Here is a 23,747-nt window from a genome sequence, read left to right as displayed (position 1 = left end):
TGCTCATACATGAGGGTAAGACACAGGAGCTCTACTCGACCTGAAGGAAGGCAGGCTATGTCTGTATGGCAGAATAGAGCACGTCGTAGAAGGCTTAAACAAATAGACTTCAACTTGTAAGTCCACATGGTGCAGTGCTGCACTATGCTGTAGGGACATATCCAGCACGCTGCGTTAGAGTGTATTTGCATCGAACCAGGGTGTGTTCACTCAACTGCAGCACTGTGGTCACGCCGGGGTGATCTGCAACTATACCAGCACCTCTGCTATATCTCACCTTGCAGAGACATCCTCTGTTGTTCAAAGCACTAGATGCTGTTGTGTAGATGCATGGTGTGCAGAGAGATACACGACTTTTTCCCCATCAGTCATTCTCCAAGTCACAGATATGGGTGTTCCAGAAGACCAGAACATACCTTATAGCATCACCAAGAACATTCTACCTGTGGAATTGGTCCCAGCAGGCTCACTGCTTCAATCCTTTGAGGGAAAACTTACTGTCCTGGTTTTGGCTGGGATAGAGTTAATTTTCTTCCTAGTAGCTGGTATAGTGCTGTGGTTTGGATTTAGCATGCGAATAATCATAGAATCATAGAATCATAGAGGTTGGAAAAGACCTCTAAGATCATCGAGTCCAACCGTCAACCCAACACCACCATGTCCACTAAACCATGTCCCTAAGTGCTGCATCTACATGTCTTTTAAATACCTCCAGGGATGGGGACTCAACCACTTCCCTGGGCAGCCTGTTCCAATGTTTAACCACTCTTTCAGTAAAGAAATTTTTCCTCACGTCCAATCTAAACCTCCCCTGGCGCAACTTGGGGCCGTTTCCTCTCGTCCTATTGCTAGTTACTTGGGAGAAGAGACCGACACCCACCTCGCTACAACCTCCTTTCAGGTAGTTGTAGAGAGCGATGAGGTCTCCCCTCAGCCTCCTTTTCTCCAGGCTAAACAACCCCAGTTCCCTCAGCCGCTCCTCATAAGACTTGTTCGCCAGACCCTTCACCAGCCTCGTTGCCCTTCTCTGGACACGCTCCAGCACCTCGACGTCCTTCTTGTAGTGAGGGGCCCAAAACTGAACACAGTAGTTGAGGTGAATGTGGTAACACACCGATGTTTTAGTTGTTGCTGACCAGTGCTTACACTAGTCAAGGACTTTTCAGCTTCCCATACCCTGCCAGAAGCTGGGAGGGGCACAGCCAGGACAGCTGACCCAAACTGGCCAAAGGGATGTTCCACACCATATGGCATCATGCTCAGTAAATAAGCTGGGGGGTAGTTGGCTGGTGGGCGGCGATCGCCGCTCAGGGACTGGCTGGGCATCTGTCTGCAGGTGGTGAGCGGTTGCATCAGTTCCTCCCCCACCCCAGGGTTTTGTTTCTCTCTCTCTTGTTTTACTTTCCATTATTATTATTATTATTATTATTATTATTATTATTATTATTATATTATATTACTATTATTTCAATTATTAAACTGTTCTTATCTCAACCCACGAGTTTTCTTACTTTTGCTCTTCCAATTCTCTCCCCCATCTCACCGGGGGGGAGGGTAGGCGAGCGGCTGTGTGGTGCTTAGTTGCCAACTGGGGTTAAACCACAACAGTCCTTTTTGACGCCCAGTGTGGGACTCAAAGGATTGAGATAACGACAGATCTGACCAGAATGCATTAAAATAGATTTGTTATAAGCATTTAATAGTTGCTGGTCACAATGTTCTTTTATTTGTTTGCATAGTTGTTTTATGAAAATCCTTGCTTGCAGTAGGTATTCCCTGTGGTGCTGTTTATCACTTCTGGGAGATAGGTCAGGATTACCATTTTGCTGTACTGTGTAACATTGGCTTACGATACAATAATATTGCTGGTAAAAAGACTGATTTGGTGTTTGTATTTGGTATTGCTGTCATCTCCGTACCTCGGGCGCCATCTCTTGGAAGTTATTAATAATGACACTCTTCACCTTTTCTGCTCGGAGAACAAATCTACAGAGAAGACGGGGGGGATGATTTCCCCCATTTTTTCACCCCCCCTTTCTCCTTCAGGCTAGTTACATGAGTACTCGAGAATTTTGAATATCCTTGCGATGTTCAAGCCAGCATGGTCCTATTGCTATGTCTCCTGAATGTGGTTCAGGTTTTGTTTAGGGTTAAACAACTATTTAAAAAAATCACCCAGAGATCTGCCCCAATGCTGGATAGCTATGAGTGGCAGGGTGTGTGGGGTAGTATGGGCAAGTACCTAGGACAGTGGACACCCATAGTGTTTTGGAACTTCACCCCTGAACAAGTGCAGAATCCTGAAAAACTAGTAAAGTATTTGGAAAAAGTGTGCTGTCACCCTGGCAACTCCAGAGAGACAGGTCACTGCAATGTGCTGGGGCCTGGCCCATGCCTACCAAGCCCTGTTCAACACTGTTCAGTACCCTCAAGGGAAAGAGAAGGTCTCTGGATCTGGTGACAAAACAACAGGCCCTGCGGCCACTCCAACCCTGGTGATAGGCTCTGCGGCCACTCTAACCCCAGCGGCAGGCCCCGCGGCTGAACCAAAGAGCAAACCTGTGCCAGTATCAGTCACCCCTATATACAAGAAGAAATATTGGAAGTGGAAGTCAGCTCGTTTAGTAAGGGATGAAGAAGCTTCTTCTAAGAGAGAGCAGGAGGAAGAAGTGGACGAGGCAGACTTCCTTGAAGTAGAGCCATCACAACATCAGGAGGAGGAGTGACAGCCCCTGCTTGGGAAGGAGGAAGAGGCAGAACCCATTAATGAGGCGGTGACCACCCGATCCCTATCCCTGAGAGAGCTGCAAGATATGCGAAAAGATTTCTGTCATCGTCCAGGCGAGCACGTTGTCACCTGGCTGCTTTGATGCTGGGATAACGGGGCCCGTAGCCTGGAATTAGAGGGTAAAGAAGCCAAGCAGCTGGGATCCCTTTCCAGGGAAGGGGGCATTGACAAAGCGATTGAAAAGGGACACAAGCCCTCAGCCTCTAGAGGCGACTCCCATCAGGGGTGAAGGAAAGGTGTCCCTTCAAGGAAGATGTCATATGTCACCCAGGCAAGTGGATCACCATGAAGAGAGGTATCCAGTACCTGAGGGAATTAGCCATGCTGGAGGTGATCTATGATGACCTAGACAATGAGCAGCTATCCAAAGACCCAGATGAAGTCAAGTGCACATGACCCATGTGGCGGAAGTTTGTACGGAGCGCACCATCGTCATATGCCAACTTATTGGCAGTAATGACTTGGAAAGACGGAGAGGAGCAAACGGTGGATGAATTGGCTGGCCAACTCCAGCAATATAAAGAAAGACTCTCTTCCTCCCTCATCTCGGCTGTGGAGAAACTGTCCCGGTAGGTCCAGCAACTCAAAGAGGATAGGTCCTACTCTCCACCTGTACGGAGCAGTATCTCAGCCATTGTCCCTGTGCTCAAGAGAGAGGATGTAGTGGATATACACCACGGGGCACCCTATGGTTTTACCTGCGTGACCATGGAGAGGACATGAGGAAGTGGGATGGAAAACCTACCGCAGCCCTAGAGGCACGGGTACGTGAGTTGCAAGGAAAAACAATCACAAAAGGGGGTTCTTCCAGGAAAATTGCTGCTCCAGTTTCCAGTGGGCAGTTCCCCAGACAGAGTAGAAGGGCTGGTCTTACGTCTGATCTTAATGAAGAGACTTCTGACTCGTATTTACAGGAAATGAGAAGCGAATACTATGACCAGGACTAGAGGGGCCCTGCCTCCAGCCAGGGGGAGGAAAGGGACAGCCGAGTTTACTGGACTGTGTGGATTCGATGGCCTGGCACATCAGACCCACAGGAGTATTAAGGCTCTAGTGGACACAGGTGCACAGTGTACCCTAATGCCATCAAGCCACAAAGGGGCAGAACCCATCTGTATTTCTGGAGTGACGGGGGGATCCCAACAGCTAACTGTATCGGAGGCTGAAGTGAGCCTAACTGGGAATGGGTGGCAGAAGTGCCCCATTGTGACTGGCCCAGATGCTCCGTGCATCCTTGGCACAGACTACCTCAGGAGAGGGTATTTCAAGGACCCAAAAGGGTGGGCTTTTGGTATAGCTGCCTTGGAGACAGAGGAAATTAAACAGCTGTCCACCTTGCCCGGTCTCTCAGAGGACCCTTCTGTTGTGGGGTTGCTGAGAGTCGAAGAACAACAAGTGCCAATCGCCACCACAACAGTGCACCGACAGCAGTATCGCACCAACCGAGTCTCCCTGATTCCCATCCATAAGCTGATTCGTCGACTGGAGAGCCAAAGAGTGATCAGCAAGACCCGCTCACCCTTTAACAGTCCCATATGGCCAGTGTGAAAGTCTAATGGAGAGTGGAGACTGACAGTAGACTATCGTGGCCTGAACAAAGTCACGCTGCCGCTGAGCACTGCTGTGCCAGACATGCTAGAACTTCAATACGAACTGGAGTCAAAGGCAGCCAAGTGGTATGCCACAGTTGATATCGCTAATGCATTTTTCTCAATCCCTTTGGCAGCAGAGTGCAGGCCACAGTTTGCTTTCACTCGGAGGGGCGTCCAGTACACCTGGAACCGACTGCCCCAGGGCTGGAAACACAGCCCCACCATTTGCCATGGACTGATGCAGACTGCACTGGCACAGGGTGAGGCTCCGGAACACTGGCAATTAAACAGGCCGAGCGGTTAAAGCCTCTCTGGTATGGAGGACGATGCCTGAAATATAAATATGGGGAGGCCTGGCAGATCGATTATATCACACTCCCACAAACCCGCCAAGGCAAGCGCCATGTGCTTACAATGGCAGAGGCAACCACCAGATGGCTGGAAACATATCCCGTGCCACATGCCACCGCCCGGAACACTATCCTGGGCCTTGAAAAGCAAGTCCTGTGGTGACATGGGACCCCAGAAAGAATTGAGTCAGACAACGGGACTCATTTCCGAAACAACCTCATAGACACCCGGGCCAAAGAGCACGGCATTGAGTGGGTGTATCACATCCCCTATCACACACCAGCCTCTGGGAAAATTGAACGATACAATGGACTGCTAAAGACTACACTGAGAGCAATGGGTGGTGGGACATTCAAACATTGGGATACGCATTTAGCAAAGGCCACCTGGTTGGTCAACACGAGGGGATCTGCCAATCGAGCTGGCCCTGCCCAGTCAAAACTTTTATGTACTGTAGAAGGGGACAAAGTCCCTGTAGTGCACGTAAAAAATATGCTGGGGAAGACAGTCTGGGTTATTCCTGCCTCGGGCAAAGGCAAACCCACCCGTGGGATTGCTTTTGCTCAAGGACCTGGGTGCACTTGGTGGGTGATGTGGGAGGATGGGGAAGTCCGATGTGTACCTCAAGGGGATTTGATTTTGGGTGAGAATAGCCAATGAATTAAATTGTATGTTAATTGCTACATAATATTATATGCCATATCAATGGTATTGCAATAAGAATCACCCAGATTAATGAAGCATGAACTTTGATGAAACTGAGCAAAGTGCAGTGGTGATGGAATCAGAATTGGCTTCAGCATGCAACAGTCCAACACCACACACTATCTCTCCTGCCCTAAAAGACTATTGTGACAGATGGAACCCAAAATCATGGACTAAATGAACCCAACAGACATTTTAGAGGGATGGCCCATCAACTAAGGGAATGATATTTGTGTGTATATATTAGAAGACAAGAAAAGTGGTGGTGATTAAGTAAAATGTATTGGAAAGTGTGGGACCTGGGCATGACATAGATGGTATAAAATAAAGGGGTGGATACTGTCCTGGTTTCAGCTGGGATAGAGTTAATTTCCTTCCTAGTAGCTGGTACAGTGCTGTGTTTTGGATTTAGCATGAGAATAATGTGATAACACACGGATGTTTTAGTTGTTGCTGAGCAGTGTTTGTACTGAGTCAAGGACTTTTCAGCTTCCCATACTCTGCCAGCGAGGAGGTGCACAAGAACCTGGGAGGGGGCACAGCCAGGACAGCTGACCCAAACTGGCCAAAGGGATATTCCATACCATATGATGTCATGCTCAATATATAAACTGGGGGGAGCTGGCTGGGGGCCAGCAATTGCTGCTCAGGGACTGGCTGGGCCTTGGTCTGCAGGTGGTGAGCGGTTGCATCGCTTCCCCCCCCCCCCCCCCCCCCCGCCCCCCAGTTTTGTTTCTCTGTCTCTCTTCTTGTTTTACTTTCCATTACATCATCATCATCATCATCATCATCATCATCATCATTATTGCTACTACTAGTACTTATTATCTCATTTCAAGTATTAAAATGTTCTTATCTCAACCCACGAGTTTTCTTACTTTTGCTCTTCCGATTCTCTCCCCCATTCCACTGGGGGGGAGGGTGAGCTAGCGGCTGTGTGGTGCTTAGTTGCCAACTGGGGTTAAACACGACACTAACTCAGTATGCGAGAGTGCAGGAAAGGAGAGAAGGCAATATGGCAGTGTGCTGGAAGGGGTGTTCACTAGCTCCTTCCTGACATGTCATCACCAAACTGCTCAGGAGACTGAGCACATTGTTCTTCCCACATATTCATCCCACCACTGCTTAACACTGAAAAATTCATCCAAGGGAATACATGGCACTCAGAATAAATAATCTACACAGCAACATCTTTGGGAACTAAACTGAAATTCAAAAAGAGTTGACATGCCCCCAAAAAAAACCAAAACCCTGCATAGAGAAGAAACCCATCTCACAGGCTTCTAGCCCTGTTTGCTTCCCACCTACTCGAAGTCCCACCTGCTGAACATGAAGCTGCCAGCATGGAAATACTCAGCTTGCAATCTGCAGGCACTGCTGTTTCACTGAGCTCTGGGGTTTTTTTTTTTTCCTTTTCTTGGTAAATTCATGGGTTTGCTCTGTTTAGATGACATCTTTTTTGCTGCAGTGTGGGATAACAATGCACAGCCTTTCATTTATGGCAGGAAGTGTCTTTGGTTGTAGCCCTAGCTCTGATCATGTCTTCTGGGTGCTGCTTTTGCACCGCATTGTACATACAGGCTCTGCTGTGACACCTGGTTTAGAATCGAAACCCAAACTGGAGATGTACTCATGGGATTCACTCAATGTAGTTTGGAAGTCTCTGTGTTGCAGCTCAGGCTTCGGGAAGTGGAAAGGTCCATTTTGTTGTCAGAGCAGCAGTTCAAGTTCTTCAAAATGTGCACCATGAGGCAGCTGGAGCCCTGGTCTGAGCTGCCTGTTCTGTGGCAGAAGGTGCTGAATTCTGCTTTGCAGCCCACATCGCTGTTTTCAGTCTACATTTACCTTCTCATGCAATGAAGGACACGCTGTCACACCCACAGAAGGGGTGTCATCTGCAGTTGTTACCACATTTACTCTGTGCGTGACTGGAACTGGTAATTGTGCTAACACCAGATCGTTAGTAAGCGACGTTACTGAGGCATGATGGTTAGAAGCAGAGAAGGTGTTTATGTGCGATCAGGAACACGTGTCAAGATGGGGAAGAGCGTGAGCTCGCATTCATTTGCCTACCTCAACAGAGCCGCTGAAGCTCCAGACTGCCAAACTCTAAATGATGTGCAGAGGAATCCTAGACAACAACCCCACCATCTTTCCCTGAGGCAGCAGATGCTGCAAGAATGTCTGAACCACCAGATATCTCCATGCTCTGGCAAACAGTCTGAAAACTCAAGGCTGACAAATCACTCCCCTCGCTCCCCGACATGTGGCTGACTAATGCACAGCAAGCCCTGCTGTTTTACTGGCCTCACCAGCGTTCGTGTACTGTAAGCTAAGCATATTAACCAGGTGGCTGGGAGGAAAGAAGAGGGTGAGGCAAGGCTCTACCTGGTGAAGTCAAAAGACATGAGGTGATGGTGGATCCTGGGAGAAGTTAGGCCACATGGATACACAACCCAGATCACAGCTGTGACCTAGGTTTTTGAAGAAGCGTTTTCATATTTGAGCAACTTTTTTCCCCAAGAGTAACAAACCAAAAAGGTTATGACATCTGAATGATTAGATGTGAAAAGATGACAATGGGGGAATGACTAGGCTGAACCAGGCTCTGCTTCTGAAGCATTTATTCTGCAAAATACACCAGTAGACAGCAGCGTGTTGTCTCAAGCAAAAGGTGTGTTCGCATTCTGGAGATAGTCACATGGTAAAAGTGCAGCTGTGACACTGTCTAAACAAAGCAGAACTCCATTTAGCGGAATTTACAAGAAATACCAACAATTTATTTTAAGACACATAGCACATAGTGAAAGAGGCTTGCTTTATAAAATTTAACGTTAGCCTCTTAGCTTGTCTGCAGTATTCTGTTAGATAACCTACAAGAAGATGGTTACAGAGAAGCCAGAGACAGTCTCTTCTCAAAGGGGCATAGCAAAAGTACAAGAAGCAATGGGTACATGTTGCAGCCCAGAGACTGACCAGGCAGAAGGAAAAAATTTCTTCCTTCGTGAGAGCGGTGCAGCACTGCAACAGGTGCCCAGGGAGGCCATGGGATGTCTGTCCTTGGAGATTTCTAAAACCTGCCTGGACAAAGCCCTGAGCAATCTGATCTAGCCGTGGAATTAGCCCTGCTTTGAGCAGGGATTGGACTAGAGGCCTCCAGAAGTCCCTTCCTCCCCATGATCTGGTGATATGCTGGCTGGCAGTGCTGCTTACCGCTGGAGACGTGACCTGTTGATCTGAGTGGAACTGCCACCCCCAGACACATGGGCAGGAAAGAGGGGGCTTTCCATCATCTTTATGAGCCATGGGTCATTTTGCTAACAAATATCTCTTGGTTCTATGATGGCCTTTTCCTATAACAGCCTGGATTTTTTCTTCTGAAAGTGCTATTGGCACTGAAAGGTCAGTGGGTCAGACTTGGTGACCCACATCTGGGTGTTCATAAATAAAGCTAGAATTTAAGATGAAAACAAAGAAAATAATGAAAATACTTACAGAGATAAAAGTATTAACACTAAAGAAATTACTTCTCAAATGAAAATTCTGTAGCAGTGCAATTTCCTTTTTAAAAGTAAGAAAAAATCACAGTTTTTCAGTAGGATAGAAAGAATTAAAGAAAAATGCCTTGCAAAGACTTCTACTCACCTATTCCTTCTAGAAATTAAAATTCACCTTCTTTTTCATTATCAGTCCTAACAGTGAGCACAGTGTGTGCACATCCAAAATGAGAACCGCTTATGGCTGTTTTGTAAGTTTGCTCTGGAAAATAACTGTGTGCGTTCGTCATTTTCTTCAGGCAAGTGAGAATCTGCTAGGTCACAAAGGAGGTAATTGCCTGGTCTGCACTGCACACATGAGATTACTCGTGTCTGAAAATGTGTTTTTCAGTGGAGAGGAGAGGAGAGGAGAGGAGAGGAGAGGAGAGGAGAGGAGAGGAGAGGAGAGGAGAGACATGTTCCTTCAAAATAGAACACTGTTTTTTTCCACTAGCTCAGAAAGACCCATGCTTACACTGCCTATACATGATTACATCTTGATGGTTTTGAATCATTTAGGAGAGAGTGATGTGAGAAAAGACTGCTTAGGTGAGTATGCAGTGATGGAAAGAGAGACTGAGAGTTCAAGCAACCCGTTTGGCCTTCTAGCTCTCCTTTATGGACTAAAGTTTTAAAAAAAAGCCCAGATAAGGAAAGTGGGTTTTGGTTTGCATGGTTTTTTATTGTTGTTGGGTTTTTTGGGTTTTTTTGTTTGTTTGTTTGTTTTTTTTTCCATTTCAGAGCCTAAATATCCTGTTGTAAAGGATGGGGAGAAGTTCAGGGCAAAGCAATGGAAACTGATTCAATCAGAGGACAAATGCTTTGTTTCATGTTAGGACCAGTCATTTGGCTGGTATGTAGGTTGCCATGAAACAAACCTTATCAGTATCCAGTTAACAGTATCCACATCTGCATACTAATCACTTTGTGGCTGATAGAGCAACAATGATTTAGATATGTTGCATACACATTGTACCTGAGCGGCACTTCTGAGTAATCTGTTCCATGACTATCAAAGGTTAATTTTTTTCCCCTAAACCTTTTTGTTTCTGCGCTTAACACTGTTACCAACGTTGAAAGTAGGAAGCGAAAAGATCAGTCATGTAAGATCACAAAAGCAAATTTTTCTTCATTTTAATCTAGAGTGTTTTAAGTCCCATTGAATGTAACAGAAAAGGCAAATAGGCTGTATCACAGAATAGAAACATTGTTTTCAATTGACCTGTGTAGGTTTGTAGAGCCTATCCGTGTCAAACTCCAAAGGAATTTTCTAAGTGGGAATAAAGCAGAAAACCAATACCACAGCGCTTAGCAGGAAATGTCAGAACTGTGCACGCACAGGACTTCGTGTCTGTGTGTTCTGAAATGTGTTTTTAGGTTTTAGAAGGGCTTTAAGTTTCAATTCAAAGCTGTGGGGCTTTTGGATTTTTGGTTTGTTTGTGGTTTTTTTTTTTTCCCCAAAACAGAAGGCAAAACCACTGTCATCAAAATATCCTGCAGCAAACACATGGGCCATGAAAAAGGAGTTAAAGGCAACTCAGGCTTTCTGCCTGTGGAGTTGCTGGGTCAAGCAGGGGATAGCTCAAGCAATTTAGGAACGGCAGCTCTGGTCCTTGTAACTGCTGTTAGAGTAAAGTATTGAAACATTCTTTTAAAAGGCATTGATCATATTACTTTTAATTTAATTTTGAGTTAAATTTAATGCATCATTAATATAATCTAAATTCAGTTGTTAAACCATTATAGTACTTGGTGGGTGAAGCAGGTTAGAATTTGAGTCACATTTTTATAGCTCTGACTGTGGTTGCAGTTACATTAGCCCCAAAACATCTTACACAGATATATATCTTGTTTATCTTCCTTTTAGGTGAATAGGCTATGTAAGATCACGCACACGAGCATAATACATCCACAACACAGATTGTACTGCTTTAGCTATTCTCGTGAGAACCGGCAAAGCTTTTGTACCTGTGTAAGTCCATTTTTGGGTATTCCTTAGAAAGTTTGCTCTGCTTTGACCAAAAATAATTTTTTTTAATACATTCTAATAAAAATAATGGTTTTTAATCTTCATTTTCTCCTGTATTCTGAAGGGCAAGAGATCACACAAGAAGAGACAGAATGGTGGCTGAAAATAGGCTTTGAAGCTGTATTGAAAGAAGTAACTTCCTTCCTTTTATCTGTTTCTCAGCCTTCCTCAGAGCCATAGCACGGCGTATGTATACTTCTGGAGGCAGGCAAAGCTAATACAGGATGCAACCCACTGTATTAAACCACCTCTTTCCATAACTCAGAGGGACTTGCTCATCAATGGCGGATGATATCACCTATGCGGACGTGGCAATGCTACCCAGGGAAAGACCACCCGTTCCTTCTCGGACATCAGTTCCAGGTAAAACAGCTAGTCAGCTCTTGGATGTACACTGTTTTCTCTCGTGTGCGCGCTCTCTCTCTCTCTCTCTTTCATTTTGAAAATTGTCACTGCATAATACTAGAAGAATGCTATAAAATGCTGCATGCAGAAGTCACAGAAAGGGTGAAAAGTTGCAAATGGTGGAAGAGATCCTCATGAGATACAAGTCAGCAAAGCTACTCTTAAGTCAGTATTGCTATGGAGTAGTGCCTCGGTTCTGGCCCCTTTGTTACCTTGTTTTAGGTAACAATGAGAAACAAAAATTGTTCATTTTTTAATAATGAGCATAATCTTTTTTTTTAATATATGAACAATACAATCAAAAACCTGTTAGAATATGCTCCATCAAATTACTACCTTGTCCAAAAATCAGATCAATACTTTTTATGATGTCATCATGGAAAAGGAGTAGTAAATTAACTAGTAAATCAGAAAACTAGTGGCAGTCGAAAGTGCAGTCACTATCACTCGAGGAAGACCTGAATGACTCCTAAAACCCTCCTGCTCTTCCTCTTCCGTTATCCAGTAGTGATTTTCCCAGAACCACATTATCAATCTGGGATCACTTCACATGTTTGTAACAAAAGACAAAGGTTTAAGTCAATATTCATGGTAAGGAGATTATTTAAACCATATTTTTTTAAGAAATAAAATTTCCGGTACTTGGAAAAACTGTAACTCATTCATGAAAATGTTTTGTCAAAATTCTGGATCACAGCTAATATGAATGACAACTTCTCACTATGAGCAAATAGGAAATGCTTGTGGTCAGAATAAGATTATATTTTCATGCTTTCAAGTTTCATTAGTAATTAATGTATTTAATTACTTAAGGAAACTACATTGTGTAATGAGCATTTTTAGAAGATGTTATTCTACTTACAATGTAGATTAATAGTGATGATGGTGCTCTGAATGCATGTACTTAAATGACAGAAAAAAACTATTTTTAGAAAATATTTTTACAAAGCCTTTATCTATAAAGTAAAAATGAGTTCACTTTATTATATATCTAACAGAAAATACTACCTTACACTGTATGTTCATGCATCCATGGATGTTGTTTGTACTACTGCAACCTGTACAACACAAAACAGAGGGTTCGCCTAGAATTTTACCCCGTTTCTAAGGTGATATAATTTATTTGCAAAGGGAGACAGGCATCAAATCTCGATTTGAAGACATCCAAAAATGTCCCTTGATCATGCTATCTAAAGGAAAAGTTTGAATTTGAATAGGCCAGGCTTTAATTTCCAATGAAAGTTCTCATTAACATCTAGACGGGTCTTGTTAAACCTTTGTCGAATAAATTTTAGCACTCAATATTTTCTCACATGAAGTTACTGGCCACAGTAATCAAGTAGTTTCTCAGCGTATTTTTGCCTTTAAATCTTTCACTCTAACTTTCTGAAGAACTCTAATTACTTTCGTGGATGTTTTTCTGTTCATTCTCCAGTGTTTCTGTCTCCTTTAAAAAATATGGGCACCAGAGATGCACCCAGTATTACTACAAGTCACAGTTATACAAAGACAAAAATCTCTTAAATAATCTTTCCTTTGCTGTTTGTAACTCCCAGTATCACCTTCCCCCACCCTTTTATCTGGTTATACTCAAACACATTTCATTTGACTGGGCTTGATCTTACAGGGCTGTCATTATGGCTGTCTTTATTTATTTTTATTAACCTTTCTATTATTTTCAGATTTTATTAGCAATTATTTTTCTACTTACTTTGACACAAACAGAAAAAGCACCAAACAGTATTAAGCAATATTGGACCTCATATCAGTTGATGTCATCTCCCTGACAACAATTATTTCTCTGCCTTCATCATTAACATATACTAACATAGGATTTATTGCTACTAAAATAGACAAGAACTTGAGCCATGTTATCATGCTTTAAAAATTCAAATGAACAATTTCAGTTGCTTGTTCCTTCCTTGAAGTTTTAACGCTTTGACTGAAATTCACACATACTCATGGCTGGTGTAATGTTCTTTTACTCCAAGAGGCTCTTCAAAAACAAAAGACTCGCTTTTACCATAGGAAGAATGGGAGAAAACACATTTTTTTTTCTACAGAATTATTTCTGTAATTTTTAAAAACTCCATAGGAAATTTGGGAATAATCCTGAAAGGTGACAGGCACGTTGAGCAATGTTCACAAAACAGACTTAAGTTCAGTGTAAGTATAGCTATGATTAGTGTTAAGGTTCCCCACTGTAGAGTGGAGCCTCGCTGAGGTGCCCTGCATTTCTTTACAGCTAATGGAGGAGAGTCTGGGATCCTAGCATGGTGAGCTAGGAACTGCCAAAAGTAGCTAACAGGATAGAGCAACGATGCAAGGTGCTGCTCAGTCATCCGTTTCTGGGAGTTAGAGCCTTCCCTGCAAGCTAGAAGGAGCTGTCTCCTACACGGGCTGGGATCAAGGCTGCTTCGGACAGGACAGCTTCCGCATAACAAACATGCTTACAGCATGTCCCGCTCGTTATCACACCCTGCATGAAGAGGTTTCAATGCTTCCTCCAATTTGGAGCAGGAATTCGAAGCTGACTCTCAAAGTGAGGGTCTCGGCTCCAAGGTGATGGGACTCTGTGGCAAGCGTCACAAGCTCTCCCTTTGGCACTATCCCGACTCTGTGACACATTGAAATGTCCACTGGAGGATGGCTGGTACCCATATCCCTCCCTTTGCCAGATTTCATGCCGATCTTGGTCTTGAGCCAGGGATGTCTGACTGTCTTGCAGAAAAAGAAGCAGCTTTGAGATGGGCATAAGGGAAAGCACTGCATGGTTAAAACTCTCACCGTGGAGGAGGGAGAGCTGGGTTTAATCACCACTGCAAACTCGGCAGATGAATGCACCGAGTGGCAGATTCCCAGACTTTAGGCAAGACTTCAAATCACTGGGCTATGGGAAAGTGGAACATGCTTACCTCCTCCTGGCTGCATTTAGTGCAAGTTTCAGACCATTAGATGCAATTTACTGGAGTAGATACTAAAAAACGCATGGGTGGGGAGCCCTGCTAAAGTATAGCTGCTGGCAAGATTTGGCGTACTTGAAAGGTAAACATGCGCAGAGCTGAACTCCTGCCAAGGTTCTGTAGTAGTTGAGTAGGTGTTTTAGACATGTAAAATTTGGATTTGAGAGTGAAAGTCCCTTTACAGATCCAGTGCCCACCTCTTTTTTTTAGCTTTTCTTTATGCGTGAGAACGGGATTTGGTTTCGTCAAATGATGCAGAGTTTCTTGGTGTTCTCCCAAATACTGTTCTTATCTCAAAGTCTATTCAATGTATTTTATGAGGATACGCAAAAAGATATAAAAAACACTGGTGGCACAGTTGGAATGAATGTAAAAGTTTGCAGCCTAATGATAAGGAAAGCTCAGTCATTGAAAACTACTGGGATAAACTTGATAGACTGGACAAACCGTATTAAATAATGTTTAACACAACGTAGCAATAAAAAATGTCTGCAGCTGTAAGTTTGGGAGGCTGCACCCAGAAAAGTGATTGAAAGGGATTTGTTGTGATCCTGTTCCAATGGGAAAGTCAACGCCAGGTTACACAACCAGTTGGACTTCAGCTGTCAGTGAGGTGCTCTGAATTACAAGGATGAGGTGATTCTTGGATGCTCTAGCAGGGCGTGTTGAGGAGGGGTTAGTAGGTGGTACTGTCTGTGCACGTGCTTTGGTGGACTAGCAGGTGCTATTGCAGTGCATGTGCTTCAAAACAGATGTTCAAAAGTGGAAAAGTGTTCCAAAAATACAAGCAAGGATAAATACAGCCTGGAAATCCATTTTCTAATGAAAGACTGAGATGGTTTTCGCTTCCTAGTTTACACAAGAATCACCTGATTATGGCTCATAAATGATTACATACAAGACCTTTCCTCCACCAGAAAAAAAACCCAAGAGCTCAACGCCATCATCAAACTAGCCTACAAGTAGTTGTAGGCTGCTACTAGTTCGCCCCTTAGCTTCTTGTTCCCCTCCTTAGCCTCCTCGGCCCCTCCAGGTCCTGACCATCTTTTTTATCCACCCTCTGCTGGACCCTCTCCAGCTTCCCCCAATCCCCCCTGAACGGGGTGGCCCAAATCTGGACACAGCGTTCCAGGTGTGGCCGCAGCAGCAGCAAGTGGAGCAGCACAGAAACTTCCCCTGCTCTGCAGGCCAGGGGTCTCCTAACGCAGCCCCGCTGGCGACTTGTACGAGCTGCGATGTGAGGGTGCACCGTGGGCTCACATTCAGCACGGTGTCCAGCTGATCGCAAGAGCCCGATGGCTGTAAAGCCTGACTCTTTGGCGTGAATGACCTACCAGAAGCACTCCCTATCTGCACATTCAGAAAGTAGAAGCTTCCAGTAAAGAGAGATGTGTTTCTGCACTTGACAATTTACATACAGAAATGAAGTGAAATTTCAGTTTTAGTAAGTGACAGAGATCTCCACCTAGTACTAAGGCTCCTTGTTGCTAAACTAGGTAAGGGTGTGTAAGCATCCTGCAAAATTAAGGTTACATGGTATTTTAAAACCACTTGCTGACTTCTGAGGACTTCGCATTCAAATGATCATGTGCCAATACACGCTGTAATAGAAGCAATCCTTTTTTTTTAAATAATTCAGTTTGTGTGGGTAATAATTTTTTTCATACAGTCTGAGAGATATTCTTTAAAGGAATGGATCTTTATTTGAGAGCGAAAATATTTAGTAACAGTAGCAGATTTTCTAAAGTATGTATCTTAGAAGAAGTGTCTCCATTTATAAGGCCAGTGCATTTAAAAGTTTGAAAGTCCTGAGTCGTCGTCTTTGAAAAATATTTACGTTCTAAGAAGAAAAACTTTTATAAGCATTTCTTTTTGAGAACAGTTACTTATCTATACAGTTAAATATAATTTACAAATTTTCTGTAGTTCATTGAACTAATAAATTGTAATAAATCAAACAGCAAAGTGTATTAGGTTGGGTTCTTTAAAGCATAGAACATCTTACCTATATGAATAAACCTTATTTGCCAGTCAGGTCCTCAGTAGTTTTCTTACTGTAAAACCTCTCCACACTTCAAGCAATTCTCATACCAAATTCTACCTGATTTTAGCCTAATAAGACTCTCTTCTTCTGCCAAGATTTTCCCTGATCAGTGAGATTTTATACAACACAAATGGCTTCTTTTTAAAAGCCCCAGTGATCACAAACTAAGGCTGTAGCACAGAAGCTTATTCTTGATTCAGATTGATAAAATCTCACCATTTGTGGAAAGAAGATCAGTCTGTCAAAGGTCCAAATATTTTCCATAAAACTAGCCAGTAGCTCTACAAAATACCCAGCTCAAACAAAATTGAAAATGCGTTCAGAAAGAATCCATGTGCATCTAACTCACACCATGCTATTTTAATGTTGTTTTGTTTTGTTTTGTTTTGTTTTGGCAACGTGCATCTGGAAAGAGATGTCTTCAACCATCAGGTCCATTCCTCTGCTCTTACAGGCATCACGTGATATCCTGGCATAAACACGCACAAGTCAGGAATGTCCCCAAGAATCACCTTGCTGCAGAAGCATTTCTCTGAGTGGCAGTTTTCCCTTTGGGGTCTCCCTGCTCCACGAAGCTGTCATGGCTCTGATGCCCCTTAAGCCCCTATGATACCTCCCGAGATGGCTTAGCAACAAATGGGACGTCTGCTATGGATAGTACCCAGGTCTTACCCATCCTTCAGTCTGTCTGTCTGCCTCCTGGTCCAGCCACACAGGACCCAAGTAGTTCGAGCAAAGATTATGGAGGAGGCTTTTAGTTACTTCCTGACGGCAGCAGGAAATGATAAGTCATCATCCTGCCTGTTGTTTCTTAAAAAAAAAAAAAAAAAAGCTGAACTAGCAGCTGTGGAAACACATGCCCCTTTTTATACAGACTCAGTCTTCTATGTAATTCTTTATTGTTTCTCCACTTAATGGCTTACACAACCACAAATGTCAGCATTTCCCTACTCCTTACAGGAAACACGATCACATACGCTGAGCTGCGCGTGAATCCGAAACCCAAAGGGAGCAGGAGATCAGAGACTTCCGCTTCTGGTAGTGTGCTATTTTGTTTGGTTGTTGGTTACTAATTATAGATTTAGTCTTTCCTATTACCCAACAGTAAAACCTGTTGTCAAGAGTCTTTACGTACAATGTCTCAATAAAGAACTGATTTATCATTTCACATGTTTTTTTCACTGGGTTCTCAGATTACACACTTTCCTTGTAAAAATAATATTGAAAGAGATTTTAAAAATAATTTTTAAAAATGCCTTTGTGCCCCACATTGAAAATTTAGCAAAGGAAAGTAAAATTCCACACTTTTTTAGGAACCCTCCTGTAAGTGCCTCTGCAGGAACAGTCACAGGGACACATTTGGCTTTGGAAGTAGCGTTAATACCCAGCTCTCCATATGCAGCTAGTGCACGGATGATCGCCACCCTCTCTGTACTGAAGGACATGTGCCAGACAAGGTCAGGCCCACAGAACTCTGTGAGCTGAAAGGGAACGTTACAAAATACATCTCAGGCAGCCGGAGAATGGGACAGTTGCTCATCTCATGCAGGCAAGGTCAGGAAAGCAGCAGTTATGAAAGCGCAACTCTGTGGCTTGTGGAAATGGCACCTTGACCCCAAATTTCCTCGGGTCCTGCCTCTTCCTGAGTGTTTCACTCTCATGGGCTGATGAATGCCAAACAGCTGGAGAGATGCTTGGACAGATATATGTCACTGTGCTATGGTGTCGGTATGGGATTTTTTGCCTTTTCTATGCATTCAGGTAAGTTAGCTTTCAGCCATGACAGGCTCGTTAACACAGGAGAGTGTGACCAGAGAGGAGGAACATACCACAGACCATCCCTGATACTTTCCCTGAATTGCTCTGCAGGGTCTTGCAGGGTGTGGGTGGGTAGGTGGGAGGAGGCAATGCTTGAAAAAATTAACTCAAAGGAGAAAGAGAATTCTTAATGGAATGATCGATTGAAAATGACTTGCTCTATCTGACAAAACGATCTTTCGATTTCACTTTCATGTATGCAAAATGGATGCAAATTTTTAATAAGTAAAATGTCCCCGCGTACTTCAAAGAGCAGACTGATTTTAGGCAGACGATTTCTCTGTTGTTTTCACGTAAGAAACTGGCATACATAAAGGTAGTGTTAATTTTAATAGTACAAAGACCTTAAGCCGCTCTTCCTTCTGCCTCCCTCCAGGCTGCCGACACGGGCGCTCAGCCTGGTTCTATGTGGCGCTGGTCCTGGGAGTCCTTGTGCTCGTCCTGCTGGGTGTCATAGCCGTGCTAGCCAAGCAATGTGAGTAGATCCTACCATCCGCTTCATCTCTTTGTTGCAGACGTATTTAAACCTCACAAACAGTGATGCCAAAAGAAAAATTCCCTTAGTGTTGCATTAAAGGTGTCAAGTTATACACAAATAAAGGAAAATAAATGTAGTGTTCCAAAGGGAACATTTGCTGCCTGTCATTTAATATATATAGCGCAGATGAAGGGGAGTTGCTGCAGTCTACCTTGTCATCAGTGATGCTGAAAGTCTGTAGAAGCAGATTTAAATCATTGTAACAATCAAAACATTTGGCCTTCCTGACTTACAAGTTAAAAGTTGCATCCACGATGCTACTTTGAGACCATTTCACTTAATTACTTTGTAGGTTTGAACAAGTAAAATAAAAATCAGACTTCAGATCATTTCATTTAATCATACTCCCCTGGTACTAGTAATAGCATAATCCACAGCATGCTCCAGTTATACAAGAACCGTTCCAGAGAAGATATTAATTTCCTGAGAGAAAACAGTCTTGAAAAACTTCAGAAAAAACATGTACCTCCCAACCCTCCCTAAAATCTCACCAAAATATTGTGTATTCTTTATATATCCAACTATCAAAAATTACAAACTTATTTTCTTTTCCTGTACTGTTCATATTATTCAGCAGCTACACCCTTTGCCAGACAGTTATACTCACCGAGTATGCTCATAACTGAGTGTGTATACCCGCCTCAATGCATACACACGCACACATATCCTCACGTTCACAGTGTAGCAGTGGATACAAAGACTACATTTCCGTGACCTGTTGTTAACCATAATCTCTTTTTTTTGTTGTTGTTCAAGTTTTGAAGGGCAGAGCAGGAAAATCGGAAAGTTCGTCCCAGTATGGTCTAAATAGCACTGGTGATCACATTTCTTCAGAGAAAACTGTCTCGGCAGTGCTCCTGAAATGGCTCATGGAGGAACTGTGTGAAGACGGACAGGGTGAGGGAAGTTAGTCCTTCCACAGCATAGAGGACGTGTTGTGTGCGCACTTCTGTTGTCTCTGTTCCCATTTCCATGACACCTGCGATTTATGGGAAATCACTGGTACTAGCCAGGGAGCATGGTGTTCCTGCATAGAAGTGATGCCAGGATCTAAACTAACATTTTAATGACAATAGTTTTGCTCCTCTTTCGGCATAAACAGTTTCCAGTACTTTCTTTGCATTTCTTTCTGCCAGGAGCTGCTGTCAGAAATGCCATATATCGTACATCCTCCCCTTGTCCTGGAGAACACTTTCCAGAAAATAATTGTTTACAAAGAGTGGGAGGGAATTTAGATTTCCTAGCCTTTTGCAAGGATCAGGCAGGGGAAGACCTTCCTGGTCTTTTTATTGTGGATCTCTTGTTTGTCAGCAAATATTAATGCTTTTCTAAGGATTGATTGTAATGATGTTACTTTGAAACATTAGAGGAAGCCAAGACAGAAAATGCAGGGGACGTTCCTCCCAGATGCTCTGAGTGAAATGGGAAGTAGACGTGGGAACAGCAGTGGTCCCCTTATTTAATAGAGTTCCTTCTCCAGCTCCATGGATGTAGTTTGAACGTCATTTAAGTAGCTGTGCTTTCCGGTCACATCATGTGTTAAATCCACACACTCCACATCACGTCACATCGCACGGTGTCTCCTCACAAGGGCTGCATGTGGGAGGAGGAAAAGTGTCTTTGCAGCCCTCTAGGTCCTCCCAGTGCTCTCCACCGGGCAGGTGCACAGGCAGGTAGAGAGCCCGATGATGTGCAGTGGGAGTGCAGAAGTGCATAGCACCACGGCAAGGGAGTGGGAAGCTGAGGAGGGGAGCGGCACTGGAGACTTCAAACCTCTCTCCACACCCAGCGAACACATGCTTGGGAGTGGGGACTGGCCGCTTTTGGACCAGCCAGCCAGGCACATGAACATAAAATGCTACAAGGCAACTGGAACAAGTCACAGTACGAGCTAATGGTTCCCTCTCTCCACCCACAGGAACAACATGCGAGCTGTGTCCTCCAGGGTGGCAACTACACAGGGGGAGATGTTACTACTTCTCTGAGGAGGCTGTAAGCTGGGATGAGAGCCGGAATAACTGTCTGGCCAGGAAATCCCAGCTTCTTGTCGTTGAAGATGAAATTGAGATGGTGAGTCTTGCAGCAGCCCTAAAATTGTCTGACAGGCATCTGCCTTAGCCAAACATTTCACCAAGTGAACATGGCCCAGATGTCAGGTGTACATGCAGGCAAGCAAGAGCCCCACCAAGTGCAGAGCGTCTGACTCTACAGACAGGAGCTTGTTTTGCAGAGGGTCAACAGAGTAGAGCTGAAGAGGAGAAGCACAAGAGATGCAAGTGTGGAAGCCAGAGCAGTTTTGACCGGGAGGAGGAAATGCTGGGGACTTCCCACCCATTTCCATTACTTGGCTCAGGGAAGAGAGGTTTGATTCAACCACTAAATGGAAATTCAAACAGCCAAACCTCTTTCTCATTTTCCTTTGGGAAAATGAATAGCAAGGTATCGCTGAATGGCTTTTCTGAGAAACTTATTGTTCCCTGAGGGACAGGTCTTTTACCTTAAAGGCCAGGCTTTGCAACCTGGCTCATTAGGGTGCGGAGCATCACTGAGAGTTTTTCTGACAGCTGACAGGAAGCCAATCGGCCTGAGCACCAGCCTGAATAGAAACTCTGTGGCCGGTCACATGCATACGGGCAGTTGTAATGGGTTGCTTTGCCACGGCTGGATCCCTGCCCTTGCTCCCCACGTGAGGGACTACCCGAAAAGCTGTGCATGAGACGCGGCAGTGACCTGAGCACAGCAGAAAAGCTCTGCTGTTGGGTAACATGCTTCTACCTGTTCCACAGGAATTCATAGACAATAAAGAGAAAGATACCAAATATATCTGGATTGGATTGAAGATTCAAGACATGAAGAAACAACAGAGTTCAGTCGAAGATCCCAAAGGAGAAGAAAACAGGTGATGATTTGTGGGGGGAGGGGGTCTTCGGCAAAAGCTAAGGTGTGGTACTGTGCGTGTAAATACAACTCTGAATCCAAGCTAATTTCCCAAAGCACAGATCTAGTCCTGCAGCCTCAGGCACCTATTCAGGGTCTATTTCATGGCCAATTCCAGGTTAACTGGTTCCTGCTGGACACCTTTGGAAACAGATTTGTTTTCTGCCTTCAAGACCAACCACAGTCACAGTCCATGTATGTATTAATGCAGAAGGACATTAAAACACACTTGTCCCACTGAAATCACTGTCAACAAACTCTCTGCGTACAGACCATGTATACCATCTCCGTTGAATGTGACGCCTGTCACATAGCGTGGGTGCTGGGATCCGTGCAGCTGAGGGGTTCTTCCCCTCCCTTTTACCATTACAGTTCAGCATCGTGGCTGCACGTGCAGGTTTTCTCATGCTTCTTACACTGACATTCATGAGCATCAATCCTTCAGCAGCCAGCAGTCTCTGCTGTGGGTGCCCATCCTACCTATGCGTGGCTGCTGAGGAGCTGTGCTTCAGTTGGTTACCAAATGGGCATCACCCAAACCCCTCACTCAAGATATTATCAATATTTTTATCCGGTACTGAATTTAAAGCTGAAAACTCATTGCATTCCTTTTTTTCTCTCACCAGGATAGCTATAAATAGAATAGGTACTGGCAAGAACTGTGCTGTTTACAGAAGAAAAAACATGATCCAAGCAGATAACTGCCAGACTTTAAAGAAGTGGATCTGTAAGAAGAACGCAACTTTGTTGGTGCTCTGAGCCAAATTGTCAGACAACGGGCAGAGCTTTTTGTCAGAAGACCCATTTTACTGATGAAACAACATTTGATGTAAATAATTTTATGAGACTTGCACAGAAATTTGCATTTCACTGTTCTGTGCTCCCCAAGACTTTGTCTGACGCAAACAGGGAATTCAGAAGTTGCCAGGTGTCAGTGTGAAGGTCACACAACAGGACTGCAAGTCAGCACGTGTGGATGTGGGGGTGCTGAGCCTCCCCACGGATAGACGTTGGCAGCAGCTGCCTCTGGGAAAGGGCAGGGGAGAAGAGGTACTCACGTGAGGATGAGCACTGTGCACGTGAACTGCATGCTGTGCAGGAAAGATGCCATCTGTGGGGGCTGAGGAGTGTGTTGGAGCCCACTGCTGTTGTACATATCCCTGAGGCAGCTGCTGTTGAGCTGAAGGAACTTTTTATTTGGGTTTCAATATTTTAGTGTTTTCTGAAGTTTGTGGGTTTTTTCCTTACAGTCTAATTGCCACTTACAGAAGCCACTTGAGGGCTGGGAAAAATGCATTTATTAGACAGTCTTACACTTATTCAGAGCTGACCTGCACGGCTGCTGGGTATACAGATACCAGACCAAGCACAAAGTGACTCACTTACAGTTAATAAGCTGATGGCTCCCATCTTCTTCTGATGCTGAACCTTGGGATCTGAAAGAAAGCTCTTAGCTACGGAAGGGGCTTGGACCATAAGACAACATTGCAGTGCAAGGAAATGAAGATGATAGCCCGCATTTTCACCTATATTTTGTCCCTTTACGTTGCAAATTCTTTAACGTGGAACCATAGGTACTGCCTGGAAGGTATGATGATGAGGTACTGAAGCTAAAGGCTGGTGAAATTAATGCCTGTGGGCACGCTCAGTAAATACATTACCTGGGCATTCGAGTGTCATGGATACATGCTATTTCTGGATCTAGAATACAAAAATGCTAAGAGCAGTCTGACTTAGTGCCTTTATAAGATTCATATATTTGAAAAAAATGAACAAATGTCACAAATTGATCTTTAAGAAATCAGACACATCATTTGTTTCAGCTTTTTAAAAACCCTTAGTCTAATACAGGTAGCAACTCCTCTAGATGTGTAGCTAGCATGTGTCTTTGAAATCAGAGTGACCAAACGCAAAGCAAACGTTTGCAGCGTTGTTGAGCTATTTCCAGTGACTTGTGTTGCAAAAGTGAAGAAAGCAAGTAATGTGTAAACAGGAAAATTTAAAAAATAACATAGGGGACAATGGAAGCGGAGACGTAATA

General features: G+C 44.0%; 1 protein-coding gene across 1 annotated transcript; it reads left to right on the top strand.

Annotated features, from left to right (window-relative positions):
• The first annotated feature begins 11,282 nt into the window (after positions 1-11,282).
• Positions 11,283-22,465, top strand: LOC143155817 (killer cell lectin-like receptor subfamily F member 1). The gene is made up of 7 exons (XM_076328793.1): positions 11,283-11,364; positions 17,374-17,451; positions 18,608-18,706; positions 19,526-19,666; positions 20,688-20,839; positions 21,556-21,668; positions 22,333-22,465. Exons 1-7 carry the CDS (start codon positions 11,283-11,285, stop codon positions 22,463-22,465), a joined length of 798 nt encoding a protein of 265 aa, XP_076184908.1.
• Positions 22,466-23,747: the final 1,282 nt, after the last annotated feature.

This window comes from Aptenodytes patagonicus, chromosome 1 (assembly GCF_965638725.1).
Source record: "Aptenodytes patagonicus chromosome 1, bAptPat1.pri.cur, whole genome shotgun sequence".
NCBI lineage: Eukaryota > Metazoa > Chordata > Aves > Sphenisciformes > Spheniscidae > Aptenodytes > Aptenodytes patagonicus.
Note: the sequence above shows the minus strand (reverse complement) of the source record. Positions and strands in the feature narration are given on the sequence as shown.

What these genes read in the sequence shown, in the direction of transcription:
- LOC143155817 (XM_076328793.1), top strand. Translation starts at nt 11,283, where the DNA reads ATGGCGGATGATATCACCTATGCGGACGTGGCAATGCTACCCAGGGAA. An exon ending in TTCTCGGACATCAGTTCCAG is followed by an intron (nt 11,365 to 17,373) that starts GTAAAACAGCTA and finishes TACTCCTTACAG; the next exon opens with GAAACACGATCACATACGCT. An exon ending in AGCCGTGCTAGCCAAGCAAT is followed by an intron (nt 18,707 to 19,525) that starts GTGAGTAGATCC and finishes TTGTTGTTCAAG; the next exon opens with TTTTGAAGGGCAGAGCAGGA.